Source organism: Phacochoerus africanus, chromosome 11 (genome assembly GCF_016906955.1).
Source record: "Phacochoerus africanus isolate WHEZ1 chromosome 11, ROS_Pafr_v1, whole genome shotgun sequence".
NCBI lineage: Eukaryota > Metazoa > Chordata > Mammalia > Artiodactyla > Suidae > Phacochoerus > Phacochoerus africanus.
Window position 1 is genome coordinate 136263786 of NC_062554.1, and position 23304 is coordinate 136287089.

The following is a 23304-nucleotide window of genomic DNA, read 5'->3' on the forward strand; positions in this document are numbered from 1 at the left end:
ATTCTTAGAGAAATGCACATCAAAACTACAATGAGGCACCACCTCACACCAGTCAGAATGGCCATCATTAATAAGTCCACAAATAACCAGTGCTGGAGGGGCTGTGGAGAGAAGGGAACCCTCTTGCACTGTTGGTGGGAATGTAAGCTGGTACAGCCACTATGGAGAACAGTATGGAGGTACCTCAGAAAACTAAACATAGAACTACCATGAGACCCAGCAATCCTGCTCCTGGACATACAGCCAGACAAAACTTTCATTCAAAAAGATACATGCACCCCTATGTTCATTGCAGCACTATTCACAATAGCCAAGACATGGAAACAACCTCAATGTCCACTGACATTTGAATGGATTAAGAAGATGTGGTACACATACACAATGGAATACTACTCAGCCGTAAAAAAGAACAAAATAATGCCATTTGCAGCAACATGGATGCAACTAGAGATTTTCATACTAAGTGAAATAAGTCAGAAAGGGAAAGACAAATACTGTATGATATCACTTATATGTGGAATCTAAGATATGGCACAGATGAGCCTGTCTACAAAACGGAAACAGCCTCACAGACACGGAGAAGAGACTTCTGATTGCCATGCCAGTGGGGGCAGGGAGGGAGTGGGATGGACAGGGAGTTTGGGGTTAGTAGATGCAAACTATTATATTTAGAATGGAGAAGCAATGAGGTCCCGCTGTACAGGGAACTCTATCCAATCACTTGTGATAAAATATGCTAGAAGATAATACAGGAAAAAGAATGTATATATATATGTATGACTGGGTCACTTTGCTGTACAGCAGAAATTGACACAACATTGTAAATCAACTCCATTTTAATCAAGGGATTTTTAAAAACTAAAGAGCTGTTGCACAAGGTTCAGGTGTCGGGATGGAAACCCACTTAGGCAAAATCCCCTTCAACCGCATGGTTCCCATGAGCCCCCTCCCACCCCTCACCCCTCTGCCTCTGCCAGATTCTGCACTCAAGCCAAGATCTAAAATCACAGTTAGTGCCACATGCCCACTTATCTCCCCGGGACCTCCCTTTGTAGTTGTCGGTGTGTCCCTGAGGATGCTCACCTCAAGTCCTGCCAGCTTTGGCCCCACCACTCACCCTGCACGTGCCCTCCACGTGCCTTCCTCTGATACCTTGGGTCGGCAAGCTCTCTTTCATTAAGGACTTTGCACATTCTGTTCCTTGCAGGAAATGCTGTTCCCTGTCCTCCCGACTCCCTTCCACCCCCATGACTCACACTGGAAGGCGTGCTCCTCAGAATGAACGGCCTTTCCCTTCATCCCTAAGGCAGGCCCATAGAATGTTCTCCAACAGAGCATCTCAGCACTTGTTCTCCCAATCCATACCCACAGGGCTTTGACCAGACCATGGAGGACCAGGCACGACTCCACCAGGTCAGGGACCAAGTCTCCCTTCCTCCCGCCAGAGAAGGTAGCTCAGCAACGACTTGCTCTGCAAGCGAGTGAGTGGGCCCCTCTGCTGGGATTCAGTGGCAGGGTGGCTGCCCATCTGCCTGAGCATCTATGAGCAGGTGAACGTCCAGAAACACAGGCCAAACACCCAAGGATTCAGAGCACTGCTGAGGTCAGCCTCATGACCTGGTACGTGCAGGTGACTCTCCCCACTGAACAGACGGGATGACTGAGGAGCCAGCAGGTGCGGATCACACTGCCCAGAGGTCCTCCTGGCCCCTTAGGCTCCCTCTGCTGAAAACAAGGAAACTCAGGTTATCTGAGCAGCGATGCTGAACTTTCCAGGCTCTTTGCCGGGTGCTGGAGGATGGGCATTTTGCCGGGGGCAGCCGGGAGGAGATGGGGTGGGTCAGGAGGACCCTCTGGTGAAGGTTCCTGGCACAGTCTGCTCAGATGTGGGGTCTGGACAAGCCTGGTTTCTAAAAACATTAGAGCCCCCAGGAGCGTCAGCCAGTGCTCACGACCCCTCAGAGTTCACACGAATCAACACCCTCGTGAAACAGAGGGGGAGGCAGAGTCCCAGGGTGATAGGAGGCTTGTCCTCGGGCTGAAGGCCGGGAGGTGGCTGAGCTGGGCCTGGGTCGGGGCCAGTCCCCGGGGCCCTCAGAGCCCTCAGGGTCAGGGGGCCTTGGATGAAGCCCACGATTTTCTGCAGACCACGCGAGTGCGCGGCGCCCGGAGGGAACCTCTGTGATGCTGTCTCAGAGCCCAGCACCTCCCACGATCAGGGCACCAGTCCTCCTGAGGCAAGGCTCCCTTCTAATCCAGGAGGAATGCGGATGCCCCTCTCCCCGCCCCTGGCCCATGCTTTTCTTATCGTCTCTGCCTTTAAAAACAAAACTCAGAACAAGAGAAACCATCAAGGGACGATCCAGATACACGAGTCCAGGAAACTCTCAAATGTAAAGGCCGTCTTCAAGCAGGGGCTTGAAGGAGAAACAGCATAAACACAGGAACACCAGTGACCCGGGATCCAGGGGAAATGCACTTCCCATAGGAACCCTGATTTCAGGGCAACGCAGAGACACCATCTTTCGGATGATGAAACAACACCATTTCAGGGCTGCAAAGCATCTGCCAGCCCCGGACACACACTCGAGTCAGAAAGAAGTGAGTTCAGATCCGGCAAAGATATTGCCAGCTGTGTGCCCTCCAGCGGGTGACTCCACCTGGGCAAGTGCTAGAATTTGTCAGCCTCATTTCCCCAAGACCGAAGGCAGAATGATTCTGGGCTTGGGTGAAGATTGAATGAGATGAGCCATGAAGTTTCTTGCAAGGCACTGGCACACTGGTGGCAGGCAGTGACCGTAGCTGTTACAGTGGCTTGGACCACAATTAGCAGGTTTACACTTTGGGGCCAAAAGAAAGAAAAAAAAAAAAGGCTCCTGTCTCTGCGAGGAAAAGCCAGCTCCTCCAGGCACCCAAAGAAAGCTCATGTGTGCCACGCATTCAAAACCAACGTCCTACTCGCTACAGAATTTCACCCTTGTGACCCGGAGCTGGAGAAGCTTTCGGTAATTCAACATGAAAAGATTAGCTTTCTCCATAGGGTTTTCCCAAAGTCGTACCAACAAAAGCACATCCATAATTCTCAGCCAACTCTAAACGCGGTGCTGTGTCTATGGGGACACTGATCGCTGAGCACACATCAAGTCAATACTCAAAGAGCAACATTTGAGAGCCGGATCCCATGGCTATTACCCAAGTCCCAGGAAGTTAAGAGCCTGTGTGTGTGGCTCACTTAGCCCCGGGCAAAGGCTCAGCGAGGAAGCTGAGCAGAGCAGCTCCAGCTCCACAGATCACACAAAACCAAGAGTTCCACTGCTGGCTTTGACACTGCTGCATTATTGGACATGACAGAAAAAGGACCTCTCCCACCAAAAACAGGCAGCGTTGACCTTTCTTATCAAGTGAAGGGAAAGAGATCAGAGGAGGAAACTTACTGGTTCCCAAACCATCTGGCGCTGTTTGCACGCATCCCAAGCGCTGCCTGCCCTGCCTGGAGCGCTGGCTTTGCCCCCTGACAAGGAGCAGGGGGCTCCCTATCTTGCGGCTGGTGCAGTCCTGGGAGCTCAAGACAAGAGCCTGTCCCTGGAGTTTCCCTGGACGGGAAGGAGCTCGCAGGTGAAGCTGAGCTGTGAGAACACACCCAGCCTGTGACTTATTAATAAAGGTGCCACCCGATGCAAGCCCGCGGTGGCACCGCGCCTGCGGGGCTGAGACGCTCCCTGCTGTCTGCCCCACCAGGAAAATCACGATTCACCGAGGCTCACCTGCTCCAAGTCTCAAAGCTTCTAATCTGGAAAATGAACTTCGAGAAGGAAGCGCTCTCTGGGAGGAAGAGCAGAGCTTGCCTTTAGCCACCCGCTTTTTTCTGACAAAGAGCACCCACCACCCACGGTGTGGACCTCGCGCCCCTTCAAGCAGGAGACACGTCAGACCCTCCCAAGCATTAGCTGAATTTGCCTAAAGCCACGCCTGCTGTCTCCCAGGCACAGTTTACCTTCTGCTTTTTGCTGGCGAGGGTTTTCTTTTCTTCCTGCCCGGGGCTGTGTGATCAGAAGCTCACTGTTTTCCTCTCTGCCGTCATGTGGTCGTGAAGGCCGTATTCGGTTCCTACCAAATATCACCGTCCCAGGGTGACAAACATGCTGCAAACAGGTAACCTGGGGGGCAGACACGCCCACAACCCCGCAGAGCCCTCTGGGCTCAGCCAAGCCAAGGGCCCGAGGGTCCCAGGGAGGGTGCAGCAGGCCTGACATGAAGGCACTGGGCTTCCAGGACAACAGCCCTCCCTTCCGGACCCTACATGAGCAGCAGCGTCACCTGAGCTTCCGGCTCCTCGGCCCAGGGCCTCAGGAGTTCTGGTTGACCTCCCCCTCCCCTGGGGAGGCATGGCCAGTCCAGCAGAGCCCCAGGGAGGCCAGGCGTGTGCTGCCCCCAGCGGCCACCAGTGTCCTGCACGCTTCCTCACGCCCGGCTACCAGCTCCCTCCCACCACCTCCCGGACTGTAAGTCTGCTGGTTTCTAGACCATTACCGCCAATAGGGAGCTCCTCTGGGCAGCACTGCCTTTGCTGTCCGTCCTTTTGGGTCCGGGCTTCACTGCTTTCTTCCGCATTGTCGCTGCCTCCCCCACCTCCTCCTCCTCCACCTCCTCCTCCAACGGCTGTGCCAAGGTCTAGTCCAGATTCCACCTGTCTCCGCCTTGCCACCTCCCCTGCTCTGCCTGCTCTGCCGTTGTCCCCTCCGGGGACTCTCACCAGAGACTCCGAGGCGTGACCTGCCCTGCCCCCTCTTGGGTCCCATCTGCACAGGCTGAGACGAACCTTCCTCGGGACCTCAGCACCCAATCATCCCCCTGCTGCAAACACCTCCGGGGTGCCCACTGCCCACCGGGTTAATCCCAGGCTTTCCACCTGCGAAGCCTCCACCCCAGCGCTGTTTCCATGGCGGCCCCTGTCACCCACACTGGGGTTCCCTGCGCGTGGTGCTGGGGACACAGGCTGAGCTCTCCCCCGGGCAGGCCCAGCTGTGAGGCCCTCACTGGTGAGTGGGCGAGGGCACGAAGGACAGTCCTGAGACCGGCTGGGGGAGCTGGGCTGTGGCGGGGGTGGGAGCTAAAGGGGTAAGTGGGAGGGAGAGCCCGGAGGAGTGACAGGGACAGGGGGCAACACCACCCAGCTTCACGTCTCAGCATCATCGCTCACCAGAGAGAGACCTTAGATGCCAAATCCAGCCTCCTCGTAGCCACCGTTTCCTCCTCCCCGTAGCAGGAGAACAGGATCGGGCACAGGTGCAGCGACCCTAATCTCAGACCCAGGCACGGCCCCTGGCTCAGCGAGGGACCATCCAAACAGCGCGGCATGGACCATCTCCTCCTTAGCCCTTGCACAACCGCGATGCCGCGTGCTGAGACAAGGTTCCACCCTCTGGATGCTGGGCGCCCCCTGCAGGTCCACACACAGTGGAGCCCCCACCCCCCGCTGCCCACCCTCATCCAGCACGTGGAGGAGAGCAGAGGACACAGGAAAGGGAGGTCCCCATGGCCAGCAAGCCAGGAGGAAGGATGTCACTGAACCCCACCTGGCGCCTGGCCGTCCTCCCCAGACCTCAGAACCACACACGGGGCCAGCTGGGTTGGAGGCCGGCACACATGGAGCTGGGGACGGGGCACTGCCCGGGGCTGGGCAAGTTCAGGAACGACAACCATGCCTGTTTGCTGCTCACCAGGCTGGAGCTGAGGTCAGCAGGCAGCAGAGGGGCTCCGCGCTGGGCAAACCTTCAGGCCCACTGGTTGGAGCCCTTGAAATCCCCATTCTTTCCTTTTCTTTATTTTTTCTTTTGCTTTTTAGGGCCACATCTGAGGCATATGGAGGCTCCCAGGCTAGGGGTCAAAGCAGAGCTGCAGCTGCCGGCCTGCACCACAGCCACAGCAACGTGGGATCCGAGCCCCATCTGTGACCTACAGCACAGCTCACGGCAACGGCTGGATCCTTACCCACTGAACAAGGCCAATGCATCGAACCCGCATCCTCGTGGATACTAGTCAGGTTTGTTAACCACTGAGCCACTACGGGACTCCCAAACTGCCTGTTCTAGAGGCAGGTGGATGCTGAAAGCCTGGCCGCCCAGAGGCCTTGGACAAACCTGTCTGTGAAAGCTGACTGGCCAGGCTGGAAAAGGCTGAGGGACACACACACAGGAGCCGAGGGGCCGAAGTCCCTGGACGCTCGCAGACGACCCCCACGGGAGGACATGGCATCAGGGTGCCGACTGCACCCAAGGGCACCTGACTGGGCAGTGAGGGAAAGGCACAGAGCACCCACAAGGGCCAAGTGCTGGCTGGCTCCTTCCTTTTCTGTCCGCCCCCACCCCCTGTGGCCATGGAGCAGCACCTGGGGCCCAAGGAGGAGGCCAACAGAGGACGGGGCAGCGGCCCCTGGGTGCCCTGGGGCGTGGGGAGGTTGGGTGGCAAGGGCGTGCAGAATTGAACTTCCTAACACCTGAGAAGGGAGGCCATTCTGGTGACTGACAAGGATGACAGGCTCGGGACCTGCCCCAGACAGGACGGCAGAGCCATGACAGCCACCGACGGAGAGCTGCAGTGTGACATCTGCAGCATCCAACCCACTCCACCAGCAGGTGCACAGCCTCGTCCAAATCATCGTTTTCTTCCTAGAAAGTGGAAACGTCCCCAAAATGAGGAGGAGAGAGAGCAGTGAAGAAAGAAAAGCAAGACACCACCACGAAGTAGCAGCGTCTTCCTCGCCCTTCTCAGACCAGCGCAAGGTGGGCGGCAGGACTTGAAACCCCAACACCCACCTGGCTCTGGTTCTGGAAGGGCCGGGAGCAGCCCAGTGGCAAGCCGGCCCTGCCCAGCGCGTCCCCAGACGGAGGGTTGAGAGCACAGCTGCTCTTATTTCCCAAAGAAAATAACCACCGGAGAGTTTTATGACTTTCTCCTGAATATTCCTCAAATTTCTTCCTGGACTGTTTGGCCATGAGGAACCAGATCCCGTGAAACCGCCAGACAGGTTGTGTGCGAATTGACTGATCAAGGTGATAGGTAACCAGATAATTACAGAGATGAGTGGCGTAAATTACACAACCCATCACTATGGAAACTACAAACAGTCTGTTACACAAGAGGCATCCAAGAAAATGCACGCAAACAGCAATTCAGGTACTGAAGATGCAGAATGAAGGTTTACAAACATTAATTAAGCCAAAAGTATTGATGGTTTAGGCATATTTTGGGGGCATAACAAGCATCTAATTAGCTGTAAAACCCTCTGTGTCACGTTAGCCTGGGGAGACACACTGGCCAAATTAGCATAGATATCAGCTCAAAAGACCTGCGGCAAAATCTAGTTTTCCTTTTGATTCACTAATGGAGCTGGCAAAAGGGGCAAGAAATAGCAACCACAGCCCATCACAGGCAGGCAGTGACTGGCTTTCCTCCAGCCACGCAATATGTTTTATTTCCTTCAGTGGGAAAACCAGGAGCGGGCTGGTATTCAGTCCCTCCCAGCCAAGTGTGAAACCAAAAGAAAACTGGTGGGGCCTCCTGAGATAAAATCTGCAGAGCAAGAAGTTCTCTGGGGACCGCCCCCCCCCAAATCCACGTGCATCCTGCAGCTGCCTGATAAGGCTGCTCCATTTCAATTCACTTTTGTAAATCACTGAAAAGCCCTGAAATCCGACGAGCCCCCTTTCAGCGCAGCCGGGAACTGATCGGGGCAGAACAGAGATCTCAGAATTTCTCAGGAGAACGAACCCAGCTCCCTTCACCGGAGGCCACAAAGTCACCAAATCATGCTTTGGGTGCCCCTTGCCCGAAGTCTCCCAGAGGACGACGGATTTCTGGGCCTGAGGCTTCACCGCTTCGCTATAATCAGGAGGTTCCTGTAGACAGACTGCAGATTGGCTCGAGAACCCGCTGAAGCCAGTAGCCACTGGGTCACACGTCGGCACTACACAGCCTCACGTCTGCCTCTGTCACAGGGAGAAGGTTCACTGTCCCCAATAAAGGAAGTGGCATTTACTTAGGGGGACATTATTTCATTTTCAAAGATGCCTTCAGTAAGAATCACAGACAAGACAGTGGGGCGCAGGCAGAAGGAGAGACCAAGGGTCCGTCTGTTTCCATGTGGCCCTTTCAGGGCTCCGAGCTCACTGCCGGGGCCTTTAATTCTCCAGTGAAAATATGACACTTGATAACCTCCTAGTGAGCTGTTTCTCAAAATAGGGCCCAGCCCTGCAGCAGATGCCTGGGCTGGCGAAACCCGAGCTGGGCGGCTTCCTCGCTCCGCTCTGCTGGAGCAGCCCCGCCTGGCCCTCACGCCGTCCCCTTGTCACTTACAGATCCCCGCCACCTGCCCACCGGCCCAGAGCTTCCCCAGCCCCACTGACACCCAGACTTCAAATCAGAAAACAGGGGAAAATGCCACGCCGGTTAAATCTCGGATAAGTGATCCATCCACCCAGCGCTGGACGGGGGTCACCAGGCCTGTCACCTCGTGGAAAGGGAAGGGTGGGGGAAGTTCCTCTCTTGTGTCACTGAACTCGTACACCCCCTGTGCCTCTCCTGCCTCTGAGGGTGTCTGTCTTGGCCTTGCCTGTAGCCCCCATCCACCCCAAACACCAGCGAGCTGGGGCAGACCCCAGAATTCGTACCACAAGTCTGCGATTTCCAGGGAGCAACCACATCCCCTCAACCCAAAGCCAAGTGCTTGAAAGGAAGGCTTTGGCATTGGACATGGCCAAGCTGTCCTTGTGTCCCCCGCTCAGGATTATTCCCAGGCTCCCAAACCCCCTGCTTCAGGGACACAGTCAGGTTGGAGGGGCCAGAGTCTGGGGGCCCCCTCTTAAGATAGAGACCTGAGAGCATATGCTGCCAAAGTAGGTCATGGCCAGCCCCGATGGGCCAGCCCCAGCAGCCTGCAGGGGTGAGGCAGGCCAGCCATCCTGGCCCAGCTACCCCGCTGCCTCTGCGCTGAGCTCTCCTGGCTGCCGTTCTCCACCTGGCCCCACCTGGCCTCACCCCCAAAGCCAGAACACTTTAGCCTGGCTGAACACGAAGCCTTTGACTTCCAAAGCATCACGTGAAAAATGTATGCAGAAACTCAGATGTCTCCCTCCAGTGGGGACTGCCCTTTCCAGCAGGAGGTTTCAAAGTCCTGTCTCTCTCATGTAAGCAGGACCTAGTCTGCTGGGTTTGTCTTCCAAGAGCACAAAAGCGACGCTTACTGAAATCCCAAATGCCAATGTGCCAGGCTGTCCAGGGCAACCAAGTTGGGACTCACCCTCCTGCACGGTGGGGTGCAGAGGCCAAACACGGGGTGTGGGAAGATATAAAAGTGAGAAAACCCAGGTGCTGTTCACGAGTGACTCAAATGCAATGAGAGGAGTTCTGGCTGTGGCACACCGGGTTAAGAAACTGACGGTAGCGACTCAGGCCACAGTAGAGGCATGGGTTTGATCCCCAGGCCAGCATAGTGAATTACAGGATCCTGTGTTGCCACACTGTGCAACCACAATAAAACAAAAATATGATGGGGGATACAAACATGAAGGAATTATAGTGCAGCAGACGCTGAAGAGCGAAAGCAGCATCTTCGGAGGCACGCAGGGCAAGAGACGATTAATTTTTCCAGCAGAGAGAGCCCTGGCCAGTGGGTGGATTTGGCAAGCCGACGGGGAGAGGGCAGCCTCCAGGGAGGGCGCAGGGGTGCCATGGGGGCTGGCACAGGTACCCACGCTGCCTTCCTGATAACCAGGAGTTGAAGGAATGTAGGGACTGGTCTCCTTCTGAATAAAGCAGCTTTCAATGGGCAACTGACGCCTGCTGTAGTGGCGTGCCAGCGCGCAGCAGATGCAAGCTCACAGCCCCTTAGGTGAGCCTCAGTTTGGTGTAATGCGGAAAGGAGTGTGGGGGCGGGGCTGGGCTGGGGGCCTCCTGGTCCCAGGTCAGCTCCACACCACCTGTCCCTCTGCAGCTCACGTGTCTCTCCCGGGAAGAGGGACAGGTCCCTCCTCCCAGGGAGGAGCAGAGCACACACAATAAAATGACCAAGGCATCTGGCACACGGATGCTTTCAGGAAACAAGCCCACCTCACACCGGTCTCATCCTCCAGCCTCGTGGGCAGCCCGCGCCTCACGCCCCCTCCCCAGCGTGGAGTCACTTCTGGACTCGGGGCAGCAGCTGGTTCCCTCCCAGGGACATGCTGGGCTGGGTCCACCTCGCTCTGTCCCGTGCACTGGGCGGGCACCAACGCTTTGTCTGGCTCCTCACCTGGCCTGCACCTGGCTGTCCCGAGCTGGCCTAGGGTGCGTCCCCTTCCCTCAATCTGAAAACTACCACTCCTTGACCACCTTCTCCTTTCACGTCAAAACAGAAATGATGGAGCAAAAGGCCCAGCTCAGGGCCTGGCACCTGAGTCCTTTACAAAGTCAAGCTCAGTGGAGCTCGCCTTGCCTCCCAACCAGAATCGGCCTTCCAGTCCCTGCAGCCTCGCCCACGTATACCCAGCTCTCAGCAAAGCGACATGGAACTTTTTAACGGCTCTTCAAAGTGAAAACATAACATGTTTTTCAGCTTAATTGTAACCTATCAGTAAGACAAAGATTTTGAGCAAATCAAGCTGCACACGTCTCTCCACCCTTATAACGATTTGTCCATCGGCAGCGTTTGCTCACTATGTTCAACAGAAAATTACACTGAAAATTTACAAAAACCATGTAAAAATGCAACTAGCGGAGTTCTGTTGTGACTCAGTGGTTTAAGGACTCAGTGTTGTCTCCATGAGGAAGTGGGTTCGATCTTGGCCTTTCTCTCTGCCTTAAGGGTCTGGTGTTACTGGACTGTGGCATAGGCCTCAGCAGCAGCTCCGATGTGACCCCCTGCCTGGGACCGTCCACATGCTGCAGGTACAGCCGTAAAAAGAAAAAAAAATTGCAACCAGTAATAATGTGGGAAACGAAGTAAGATGTGCCAGCAGAAGTCACAGCCGGGTTTGCTCAATTCCCATCAAGGGTACCGAGACAGGGCAAGTCCTTTCACCATTTTTTAAAATTACAGAATAGAAAAAGCTATAGTAACAAATTATGCCACACATCTGCTCAATTCTGTCACTAGAGTTTGAAATCTGAACTTAGCCTCACCCCAAAACATAGAATTGCTCTTGCATTTGTCCATTCTCGAACTCTTGGGGGAAAGAAAAACTTTCAAGGGGGATATTTGAAGAGCTCAAGTTATCTCAGCAACATGAACATGATAGTAAAGCAAAACAAATATATTGGACTAGAGCATATTTACATGGTGTTTTAGATAAGACCAGGTCCCCAAAGAGGTTTATGTGCTTGAAGCTTCCAAGGTCATCTCTCTTTCCAAGCTGTGTGTGGTCTGCCGGCACCTGGACACACAGCCCAGGACGGGACGGCCGATGTCACAGGTGCCTTTGTTGACACCTCAGCCTGCCAGGCGGTACCTACCCAGTGGCCCCTCCAAGCCCTGTTCCCTGCCCAGCTCAGGGGTCAGCCATCGCCACGCAGGCAGAGTCCACACAGTCACGACCGGCCAGCTCGGAGGGTGTCCCGCGGCATCCCCGAAGCCCTCGCAGCACTGGTCTGGGTGTCTGGAGTAGGTCTGATCGCCTAATGTTCACGCACTTGAAAGCTCTCTGACTGATGATCTCGGGTGGTAAGCTTGGGGCGGCGAGGGCCCTTTTCTCTGGAGCAGGGACAGCTGGCTCCCTCCACGGTCCTTCCTCTCTAGCAGCCCCCCACCCCCCGCCCCAGGCTCATCAGACAAGGCCCGGCCAGTGCTGGCTTCCTCTAGGATGCCCTCAGCAAATGCACCTTCCCAGGAAAGCTGCTCTAACCAGAGGGGGCACGTTTCTCGTTTTCCCTTGAAAAGCCCCTTTTCAGTTTCAAAGCAGAATCCACGGCAGACGAACTGTAACCTACACACCTTCACAGAGTCCTTCTTTGCCCGCCAGCACTGATAAAAACACAGACATCCAATTCAGCTTTCCGAGAGCTTTCCTCTCCTTGCGGGGGAAACGCTTGGTTCCTTCTAATTTCCATGAGAGTAGGACACCTGCAAATGCTGGAAGTTGGCGGGCCGACCTGGCCGGTGGATAAGAATCCATCAGCCCTGCCCCTTGGCTGCAGAGACAGCACCTGCCAGGTGTCACACGTGTGTGCGCCATCTCTCTTTGCAAACTGGAATGCTGTGTTAGTTAAATTAAAGCCAAGCAAATGAACACCCAGCTTTAAATACATGCATCGGACAGTCTTTCTGTGTCTTCTCCTCAGGGCTCCCGTTTGGGTGCAGCAGCAGTAGCCCAGCCGCTCCCCGCCGTGCTCGAGGTCAGGACCTTGAACCGTGGTGCCTTCGCTCACCACCCCGACACTCCCCCCACCTCTGCAGACAAGTCTCCCCTCTTGCTCCCCAGCATTGCTGCTGTATCCCTAAAAACCCACCTCAGCAAATACGTCGTCCAGGAAGCAGTCCCAGGCAGAGGGGGCCACCTCCTTTCTGGGGGCGCCCCTGCCCAGGGGTGCCCTGGAGCAGCCATCAACTGTCAAGGTTTTAGAAACATGTTCTTTATTAAAAATTAAATTATATTAACTTATGATTAAATAAACTATCTTAAAAACAAGGGCAATAAACCCTCAGCGCTTATCTGTTATCTATGCTCTCAAGGTTGTTCACAGAATGAAATACCAGGTCGGTGGGTGGCTGCCGCTGCTCTCCCGGCTCTGTGTTCAGACCCCTGTGGGTGCCTGGAAACGCTGCCATGGAAACGGGCAAACGCTACAAATCAGGGCGCATTCTGTTGCTCTGTGGATGGTCCAGGTCAGGGATCAACAAACATCTTCCACGAGCAGCCAGATCGCAAATGACTGGGCCTGGTGGGCCCTGTGGGCTCCGTTGCGATCACTCAGCTGCCGTCCCAGGTGACAACCGCACGGAAGCGAATCCCGCGTGTTCCCCCCGCATCCTGCGCCCCGCGGCCCGTGCGCTGCCGCAGGGCTGCTCCCTTTTGGACAGCAACGTCCCGGCTCCCTGTCCCCCGAGGGGCCGCCGGGGTGCTCACCCTTCCGGCCAGAGGCAGCCCAAGGTCAGGCGAGCCTGGGTTCTCGTCAAACACCCTCCATCTCCCAGGGAGGGCGGCCGCGACACCAAGTGAAACGCCACCGAAACATGCCACTGACGTCGTCTTAACGGGTGACACCACTGAACACAGCAAACTGCAATCCACCGTCTGCAGCAAATGTACAGGAGGAAGAGGCCTCAACTGCATGAATGCACGTGCTGAGAAAATTGGACCCAAAACACAAGGAGCTTGGGTTTTGATGTGGCATAAGGGCCGTCATGGAGGGGAGAGAAAATGCCTAAGACATAAGGTCAGTACGTAAGAGCTGTGGAAATTCGCCACCAACAGGTCCAAAATCTCCTCTCCTGTGTGTGGTCCTCCCTGGGCTCACTCTGGGGACCCCCCCGCCCCCCCCGCACTTCTCCTGGGTCCCATGCCAGCCGGCAGCCTCACCCTGTCCTGCTGCTTCTCATGGGTGTGGGGCAGGCTCCTCCCACACCTGCCCCCCCAGGTTCTGGTCAAGTCAGGGTCACCTGCCAGTCTGGAGCCCTCCATCCACAGGGCCCCTAGGGGAGCCCACCCTCAGCTCCCATCTCTGTCTCCTCAGGGCTGGGCAACCCCCGCCCCCAACACACGGACAGGTGCACACACACACACACGCACACACACACCTTCTCACCTTCATCTCCCTGCCCTGCCTCCCTGTCACTGGCTGGGATGGCCCTTTCCCTCTTCCCACACCTCCTGCCACAGCAAAGGGCAATGTCCCCAGAGAGCAGCGGGACACTCGCTGCCCCAGCGTCCTTACTCCCTCCCCCACCTCCAAAGCCAGCATCTGGCCCAGGTCCAGCAGTGCCCTTCCCTGGGGCCCCTCCCCCCCCTGTTGCTCCCACAACGCCCTGCTGCACCCCTGCAGGGCCTGTGGCCCAGGATCCTCTGCCTGCAAGGCCTTCAAAGCCCAAGAGACGCCTCAGCCCCACCCCCGCCCCTGCCAAACGCTGCATTCCTGCGGCCTCTAAATTCTGTTGCCAGCTCGGGGGCTCACTCTCCCCCCACAGCCACGTGTGCTGGTCACACCCCGTCCCTGGAATGCGAGCTCTGTCCTCTGACCAACTCCGGAACCTCCAGGAGCTGCCAGACTTTGCTGAAAACGGGAGCTCAATGAACCAGATCAAGTGAGTGGATGACTCCCGACATCCGCAGGAGGAACGACACACAAAGAACCTCAAATTCTAAATAAAACATCAGACCTCGAGTACGCAGGTGTCAGGGGCTTGCCGTACAGAGAGACATTTTCTGGGTGGCCCATGACGTAAATCATCCTGAAATTTATGGCCCCAGATCTCGAGAAGCTCATGGTCTATTAGAGGCCATAAGATAAACACCTAATTAATGTACAGTAAATGAAAGCCTGTGATGAAGTGATACGAAATATGCAAAACCATATTTCCTACTATGTAAAACCCCCAAACACATATTTCATAAACATGTAAACCATAAAGCCCTATGTTGCTATTTTAACTGTTGTTGTTGATATTATTAAATTATGAAAACAAAGTTAGAGACAAACCCTGCCTACAGATTACAATTGTGTAAGGAAATTATTACAGTAAAAGCACATTATTCAAAGACTTGATTTTCTTCTCTTCTTCTGTTTCTTTTTTTTAAATGGCCGAACCTGCAGCGTCTGGAAGTTCCTGGGCCAGGGTCTGAAGCTGAGCCGTAGCTGCAACCTATGCCACAGATCCCACACCAGGTCCTTAACCCCTTGCACTGGGTCAGGGATCAAACCCATGCCTCTGCAGCGATCCGAGCTGCTGCAGTCAGATTCTTAACCGACTTCCCCACGGTGGGAACACCAAGACTTGATTTTCAATCTGACGTCGGAGAAGGACGCCACGTGCCATGTACGTGTCATTTATTCGTAAGCAAAAAAGACTAAATACCTGGTAGCACTTAAGAAATAGTTCACATTTCTTTCCATCATTCCATGACTTTAAAACTAAAAACGTAAACAATGAGACATCTTAATGAAGATACACCAGCTTAAGCACCTCAATTTTCTGCTTCAGATAAAAGGCCCATGTTACTATGCTTGGAACTGGGAAGATAAACGGCCACAGCCTGTCTCTCCAGGAAGCAGCTCCATCAGCAGGGCCACCCTCCTCTTTGTCCCTGGGCACCCACTGTAAATGTGGCCCATTGGCAGCAGGACACCTGTACCAAAGAGCTCCCCACCCATCCCCACTTCTGTCTGTCACCACGCTTCCTGCCAATGCTTCCACGGCCCTGTGTAGGTCACTCCCTGAAGCTCCAGGGATGAACCTTGCCCCTGGCACACAGCCCAGCCCTGGCTGCCGGCTGCCAGCCCCGGGAGGGCAGAAGAGCCGTGCACCACCCAGCCCGGCACAGGGGTGCGGCTTTAGATCTTGGTCAGAGAAGGTCTCGAGCGCCCTAGTAAAATGCATCCACTGCTGACGGCTGGAGCCATCAAATGCTCATGAAGGAAAAGGCCACCTTCCGACAGCTGCCAAACCCCGACATCCTCGACCTGATCTCCCTCCCATCACCTCGAAACAGACCTCCTCACTGGCAGACGTCTTCCAGGGCATGCGACAAACCAGTGGGCTTCTATCTGCAGGTGGCTTGTCTTTTGATCATTCTGAAATCACTTGAGAAATGGAGGACGACACTGCGGAACTGTTTAAAAAAAAATGGGAGTGGGAGTTCCTGCTGTGGCCCAGCGGGTGAGGAATCTGACTGTAGCAGCCTGGGTTGCTGTGGGGGAGTGAGTTCGATCCCCAGCCCGGCACAGTGGGTTAAGGATCTGGTGCTGCAGCTGTGGCACAGGTCACAGCTGTGGCTTGGATTCAGTCCCTGGCCTTGGAACTCCCATAGGCCACGGGTGCAGCCGTTAAAAAAATTAAAGTAAAAAAAGGGAGTGTACGCCCCAAAGAGCTGGCAGGCAGAGAAGGCGGCTTTGGGATCACTAAGGTTTTCATGTCATAAAACGTGAACGAAGGGCACCAAGATCCCTGGGCCCCGGGCCATGGAGGCGGGCAGGGCTGGGCTGTGACTCAGGCTCCACGCCCACACTGACTCCATGCCCAAGGTATTCGAAGCTCTTCCTTCTGGTCGTTGCGTTAATCCTCCCACGAGGACTGCGAGTGGGTACCGGGGACGGCAGATTCAGCCGAGCTAAGAACCTGTCCCAGCATTCCACCAACGGACCACATCAGGCAGCCTTCCGGACCATGGGAGCAAGGGCAGTGCTTCTGGGCTGGAGAGCAGGTACAGTCCCTGAACCAGTGTCACGGGGCCAATGAGCATCGTTGGTCCCCGGAGAAGAGTCCAAAAAGCCACCTCCTCCCATGGGAACACTCCACTGAGACCCTCGAAAACAGCCAGGAGGCACTTCCTGCAGACAGGCTGGTTGGTCCACTGCACAGGAATTTGTCTTCGCATCAAGGAAAAAGCGCCTTCTTTGCTCCCCCGTCCTTCCCATCCATTTATCCTCAGTGCTGGACCACATCCACCAGAGGCCCCCGGTGCAGCCTGGGTACCGCCACTCCCATTTGCGCAGGGAACGAATCGTTCACTTCAAATGCGGCCCAGACAGAGGCAAGCTGGCCACAGAGACGAAAGCATGGTCTGGGGCTTCAGGAGGGCGGCGGGGGGGTGGGGTGGGGGGCGGTGCTCCTGGGGGCCCGAGGCTCAGGCTCACATCCCAGCCCCCGACTGCCAGTGCCATCTGAGTGCTTGAGGTTCTGGGTACGAACCCCACGGTGATGATAAGACACGGCAAGGACCCTGCCAGGCATGTAGTGCCGGCCCGCCCCCTGCCCCGCCGATGGGTACCAGCTGTCACTAGTACCGGGCACAAGACTGTCAGCTTCTTTAAAGGTCGTTTTGCTTGTTGGGGCTGCTCCCGCGGCATTTAGAAATTGCCAGGCTAGGGGCTGGATCAGAGCTACAGCTGCTGGCCTGCCTCACAGCCACAGCCACAGCCACAGAAACACCTGTCTAGTGAGAGGCACGGGGGCCTGCAAACCAAAAAGCAGATTTAGCAGTGTCTCAGGAAACAGTCTTTGACAGGGAAGGGAGAGAGGTGAAAACAGCAAACCAGAAACTGTGGCTCTACCTTAAGCATGAGGTGGTTCTGGAAATCCCGCAGCACACGTCTCCTGGGACAGACACCTGCGAAGCCAAGCGTCGATGGATGCGATTTGACACAAAGAATCACGCCTTAAAGGAAGGTGGAGCGAGGGATCCTGAGATGAAGATTTCCTAAACCCCCCAACGACGGATCACCTGAGTTCTATGGTGAAAGAGTCCACTGTCGCTCCCTTTAAACTGTTTTTCTGCAGTAATAAAGCTGGCGACTCTCTGCTGAAAGCAGAGCGCACACCTCCTCACCGCCCTCTTCACTCCCACGGGCCCCTCCTAAAGCCTGACGTTTGCCCTTGGCTCTTCAATGCGTTGTCTCAGCATCGCCTCCCTAAGTTCCTTCAGGCATCTGCATGCCCACCAGGGGCTCCAAGGTGACACTGCATGGTCACCGGCTGCACCCTGCCTTTGCCAGAGAGCAGCGGCCAGGAGAGGAACACCCCATCAGGTAAAAGGCAGACCTGCTGCCAAGACTGTAGCTCCCAAACATTCCCATCACAAGAAAAAGAAGATAACTAAGTGCCGTGATGGTTGGTAACTAGACTCATAACTGTGATTGTCTCGCAACATGTACAGCTATCTCCATTCCTTCCCCGACACACGGAAAACTAACACAAAGTTACATGTCGGGGACAGCTCAAATAATAAGATATAACAGAAAGATACGACGTAGGGATATAAAATAAATAATAAGATATAAAATAAAGCAAGCAAATCCTTACATCAAATTTTAAGTTAAAATAGTAAATACGTTAAGCAACATAAAATAAAATGATGCTTGCAATACAATATGACACAATACAATGCAGAGTGGACACTCCCTTCATCAGCCTCCAGGAACCAGCAGGTGGATGGGCAAAGCTCTCCACTCTCCAAAGACCAAGGTCCGTGTCTGCCCTGCACCAGAAGTGCTTGGCAGTTGCCAGCGGACAGGCTGAGAGCTATTCAGAGAACTTCTCCCCCCGGCAGGTAGCTTTTACTATGACCAGAGCAAAGCAGGTTTTGGCTACAAATGTACTGCTGCTTGTTGTCCCTTTTACCGTAATTAAGTTCATTTAAATAAATGGTAGGTACACTTGTGAAATTTAAGTTTGGCAATAAAAACAGCAGCTGTTTCCATGCAAACTTTGCAAAATACTGTGGACTAATTGCATAAAAGCTGTTATCTTTATTTTACAAATAATCACAAATGAGGAGTGGGCAAGAAAACTGTGAAAGAGTCGGAGGAATGGCCCAAGCTTAAAGGGCAGTACTACTCAGATTTCCATGCAAGCGTCTTTATACTGTCCCTGCACCTTAGGGACAGTAATAGGGATTTAGACTGAATCCCTGTTACATTTAGAAAGGATAAGCAACGAGGTCCTGCTGTACGGCACAAACTACAGCCAGGCTCTCGGGGTAGACCGGACGGAAGATAATATCAGAAAAATATATACACACGTAACTGGGTCACTTTGCTGTACACTAGAAATTGGCACAACAATGTAAATCAACTTTAAAAATAAACTGAATCCAAGAGTTGCAGTGTGCACAATCATGAAATGGTTCACAGAGAAGGTTCTGAATTTTCCAAAGTGGGAGGTATGGTTTGGCAGGGCAGACAGGCCGTGCTACAGCCACACAGTCATCCTGGCAGGTGTCCTGGTGCTGGGTACCACGGCAAGCCACCGCCTCGATTCTGCCCACAGCCAATGGAGGGACACAGAGCCCCATCAAAGATTTGGCCAATACGCTTCTTCACATGTTTTAGTTTAAATAAATAATGAAAACATGTTTGTGTCATATTTCATGATTCCTTGCTTAAAAAGACTTTGTAAAATACCTGGGGGATTAACGGTCAGACCTGTGATGAGACAATTTTTACAGGGCTCTTAAATATAAAATGATAATTATATTCATCAAGAGACAGAGTATGCTCTTTCAACGTCTTGAGCAGTGACTGGTAAAGGTCCCCCGGGTGGCAGAGGACCTAGCTGCACCTGCCAAATTGGCCTTATAAAATATACCAAGGAGTCCCCTGGTGACTCAGCAGGTTGAGGATTCAGCAGTACCACTGCTGTGGCTCAGGTCACTGCTGCGGTGCAGGTTCGAGCCCTGGCTGGAGAACTTCCACATGCTGCGTGCATGGCCAATAAAAAAAGAAAGATGGACCCCAGGAGAATCCACATGACATGCCAGGTACCCTGCTTCCCTGAACACCACCTGGCATGCCAGGAGCTCCAAGATCTAAAGAGGCCCAGTGCTTACTAGCTCATGATGTTCCGGGGTGATGGGCAAATGCTAACATTTTGGTGTTCACTCATTTCAGGATGCCGCTAGCTACTTAAGGCCATGCCAGCTTAAGCCACCCATGCAGGACAATTCTTGAATGACTTACATCAAGGGATGTAAGCAAAACTACCACAGGCTTAAAACAGACTAGAGTCACTTAGCATTTATTTTTCACAGTAGTTATCAAGATTTTGACATATCTACACCAAGCTCTTTGAAGGTAGGGATCAGATCTCTACAGAAGCTAAGTTCTCCGACTTCAAAAAGTATCCCGTGGCATGGGCTGCACACTGTACCTTCCTGACTGCGGACATGGATTCCAGGGCCAGACACAGCAGGTACTCAGCAGTGTCCACACGACTGAACAGAAACCATGTGAAATTTAAAATCTGAAAATCTAAATTTCAAACCTACAGAAATGTTGAAAGATTAATACAGTGACCATCTGTGTTCCCTCCAACCAGACGCCAAGACCCATTTTCTCTGTGCACACTTGTGGGTATAGACACCTGCAGGCGCACACGTGCACACACACACACACACACACACACACACACACACACACACACACACACACACACACCTCTTCAAAGAATCCTTCGGAAGTAAGTTGCTGAATAAATGACACTACACCCCAAAGCCTTCATCAAGCAACTCCTGAGAATGAGGATCTTCTCCTACAGAACCTCAGAATCTTCATCACAGCGAAGAAACTATCACCCAATAGCCAGTCCAAATTCGAATTTCCTCGACGGTAACAAAATCACCTTTGAGAGCTGTACTTTTCAATCAAGGATACAATCAAGGGTCACACATTGCCTTTCATCATTAGATTGCTTTAAAACCTGAACACCCTGTCTCTTTCTGGTTTTGTTTTGGTGTTCCTGGCGTTGACTTTTTAAAAATAGCTTTATTGATACATAGTTCACACACCTTATTCTTCACTCTTGTTTTCAAGTCAATGCTTTTTGGCACATCCACAGAGCAGTGCCACCACCACCACAATCAATTTCAGAATGTTTCTGTCTCCCCAAAGAGGCACCCAACCTACTGGCACTCACTTCCTTTCCCCTCCAATCTCTCCAGCCCTGGGCAACCACTGATCCGTCTCTGTGGACTTGCCTATTCTGGACGTTGCAAAAGTGGATCACACAATGTGTTTTTTGGTGACTGGCTTCTTTCACCAGTCACAGTGTTTTCAAGTTTCATCCACGATGTAGCATGTATGAGTACTGCACTCCTTTTTACTGCTATGTAATAGTCCGCCGTATGAATATAACATATTTTACGTACCCATTCGGAAGTTGATGATGACCTTTCTGGTCATTTACACCTTTCGGTGATGATACATAATGCTGCTGTGAACATTTCTGTACGTTTTTGGTGTGGACATGGGCTTTCCTATGCTCCCCCTAGAATGTCCATACTGTCCATTTATGTTTAACCTTTTGAAGAGCTGCCAAAACATTTTTCAACCGGGCTGCGGCATTTCACCCGGACCAGCAACATCTGGAGGCTCTGATTTCTTCATATCCTTAGCACTTGCTATCTTCTGTCTTTGTTATCACAGGCATCTGGGCACAGGTGAAGTGGTACCTCATTGTGGTTCTGATTTGCTTTTTCCTAACAGCATCTTTTCATGTGCCTACTGGCCATCTGGATGTTCTTTTGGAGGAAATGTCTGTAGCTATTTGGCCATTTTTCATCTTTTTTGTCAGGGAGTTGAAAGAGTTCTTCGTATATTCTGAACTCAAGTCCTTATCAAACATACAATTTGCAAACATTGTCCCCTCTTCTGTGGGTTGTCATTTCATATCTTGATGGTATTCCTGAAATACGAAAGTGTTCACTTTGTATGAAATCGAAATCATCCAAGCTTCTTTTGTCCCATGTACTTTTGATGTCATTTCCAAAAAGGTTTTGCGTACTCCAAGACCAGTAAGGGTTTGCGCCCATGTTTTCTTCTAAGAGCTTTATAGTTTTAGCTCTTATATTTTACCATATGATCCATTTAGAGTTAATTTTTGTTTGTGGTGTAAGTAAGGGATCCAACCTTGTTCCTTTGCATGTGAATCTCCAGTTATTCTAATACCATTTGTTGAAAAGATGATTCTTTCCTCATCAAATGGACTTCGCACACCTGCCAGGCTGGGGATCGAACCCGGGTCCCATCTCTCCAGAGAGGCTGCCGATCCTGTTGCACCATGGCGGGCACCCAGTGATTTTAGCATTCCCTTCGTGATCCTTATCTATTTCAAGGTGGCAAAACAGAGATGTTTAAAACAGAGATGCGTCGCTTCTTCTGAATTCATTTGGCAGACACTTCTCCCTTCTTTCTCCTTCCTCTGAGTTACACTAGGAACTGACGGATTTTTAAAATGGAATACACCGTAATCTATGAATACTCTTGTCAGCAGAAGGTCCTTCAAGCCCACGCTGGGGTCTCTCTGACTTAGCGTTATTCATCTTTGACCACGTTCTTGCTTCCTGGCACAGTATGAACTTGGTTGATACCTGTAATAAGCTATTTCTCCAAAGGATAGGTACAGTTAGTGTAACTGTTAGGAAAGTTACATATGCGTGTGTGTGTGACATATGTATGTAAAACCAGTGATATGTACATGTGTAGGTTTATATATTCCCCCTAGACACACAGAGAGGATGTTCACATCACCTGTAGCCCCTCCCCAGGTACAACTTCAACGCCCAACGGTATCAGTGCACTTGATCCTTTTGTGCTACCTTGCAACTCCCACAAAATCATTTCAGAGTTACACACGTAAGACTGCTGTCAACTCCAACTGAACTAGGAAGAGCTTCACTGAGTTCTCAGGCATCTGTCACCCAGACAGACAGAGCCATCTCTGCGACCCTGTTCCAATCACAACCATCCAAGCCACCATCTGACCTCGTTGTGGGCGGGGGGAGGTGAAAATACCAACCAACCCTTGGGAGGCTGACCCCGGTTTGTTCCTAAGACCCCCTCAGACCTCGGTAAGTGGGGTGGGTCCAGGGCTTTCTCTGCCCTGGGGTGATATTTGGAAGCGCTATAACCGAATTTCAAATGTATTTCAATCTCTATGTATGCCTCCCCCCACTGAATTAAAAAGTACTCTGTGGACAGTTCAAGCTCTTAGCCACACACATATTTCTTAAAACGAATGACGAGTCATGAAAGCACTGCCTCCACGTGAAGCCTGGATCAGTCTGAACGCTTTATCCTATTTCCAACCCTGTTATTTCAAACATGGCAGATTCCTTTGACTAGAAAATAAATGTTTAAGGTGAACACGGTGATAAACAGAAGGCTGACCCTAGCTACCTCGCAGAGCAGTCGTGAAGGCCTGGGAAGCAGGGTCTCTAAGGCTGCCCGGGACCCTGCTGCGCGTATAGAAAACATGCAGCCAAGGCGGGTGGATCTTCACATTGTATTCATGTGTACATTAAGGCATGGACTCCATCCATCCAGCCATCCACACACACTCTGGGGAAACTGCCAAACAGCCGTCCTGCGGCCTTTACTGGGTCTCCTCTTCACCAGGCGATACAGGCCAGGCAGACACCAGGAATAGTCACAAGTGACGCCATCCAGGGCCTCATTCTTTGGGGGGTGGACCAGCTGCCTTTCATCCTCGGGCTGCGTTGAGCCCCGTGGAGGGTGGAGAGTCACATGGGCAGAGCTGTGGGACCTGGGCTCCGCCAGGGAAGGGCACTGATGAGCCTCTCCTGGGGGCAGCGGTGGCAGGCCCAGGGCAACCTTCCTGCTGTG

At 52.9% G+C, this 23304-nt stretch overlaps 1 protein-coding gene across 8 annotated transcripts in view; it reads right to left on the minus strand.

Annotated features, from left to right (window-relative positions):
- Window positions 1-23304, minus strand: part of COBL (cordon-bleu WH2 repeat protein) — a 204903-nt gene that overhangs the window by 136747 nt on the left and 44852 nt on the right. Inside the window, exon 2 of one of the 8 annotated variants that reach the window (XM_047754247.1) lies at window positions 3995-4107. The exons of 5 other annotated variants lie outside the window; for them this stretch is intronic. Coding sequence is in view for 1 of the 3 variants with exons in the window: in XM_047754244.1 (XP_047610200.1) it covers window positions 3435-3469 (35 nt within the window). In the remaining 2 variants the exon portion in view is untranslated. Of the gene's footprint in view, window positions 1-3434; window positions 3580-3994; window positions 4299-23304 lie in introns of those variants that run through there. 2 more of the 8 variants (XM_047754246.1, XM_047754244.1) reach the window with 2 other exon arrangements.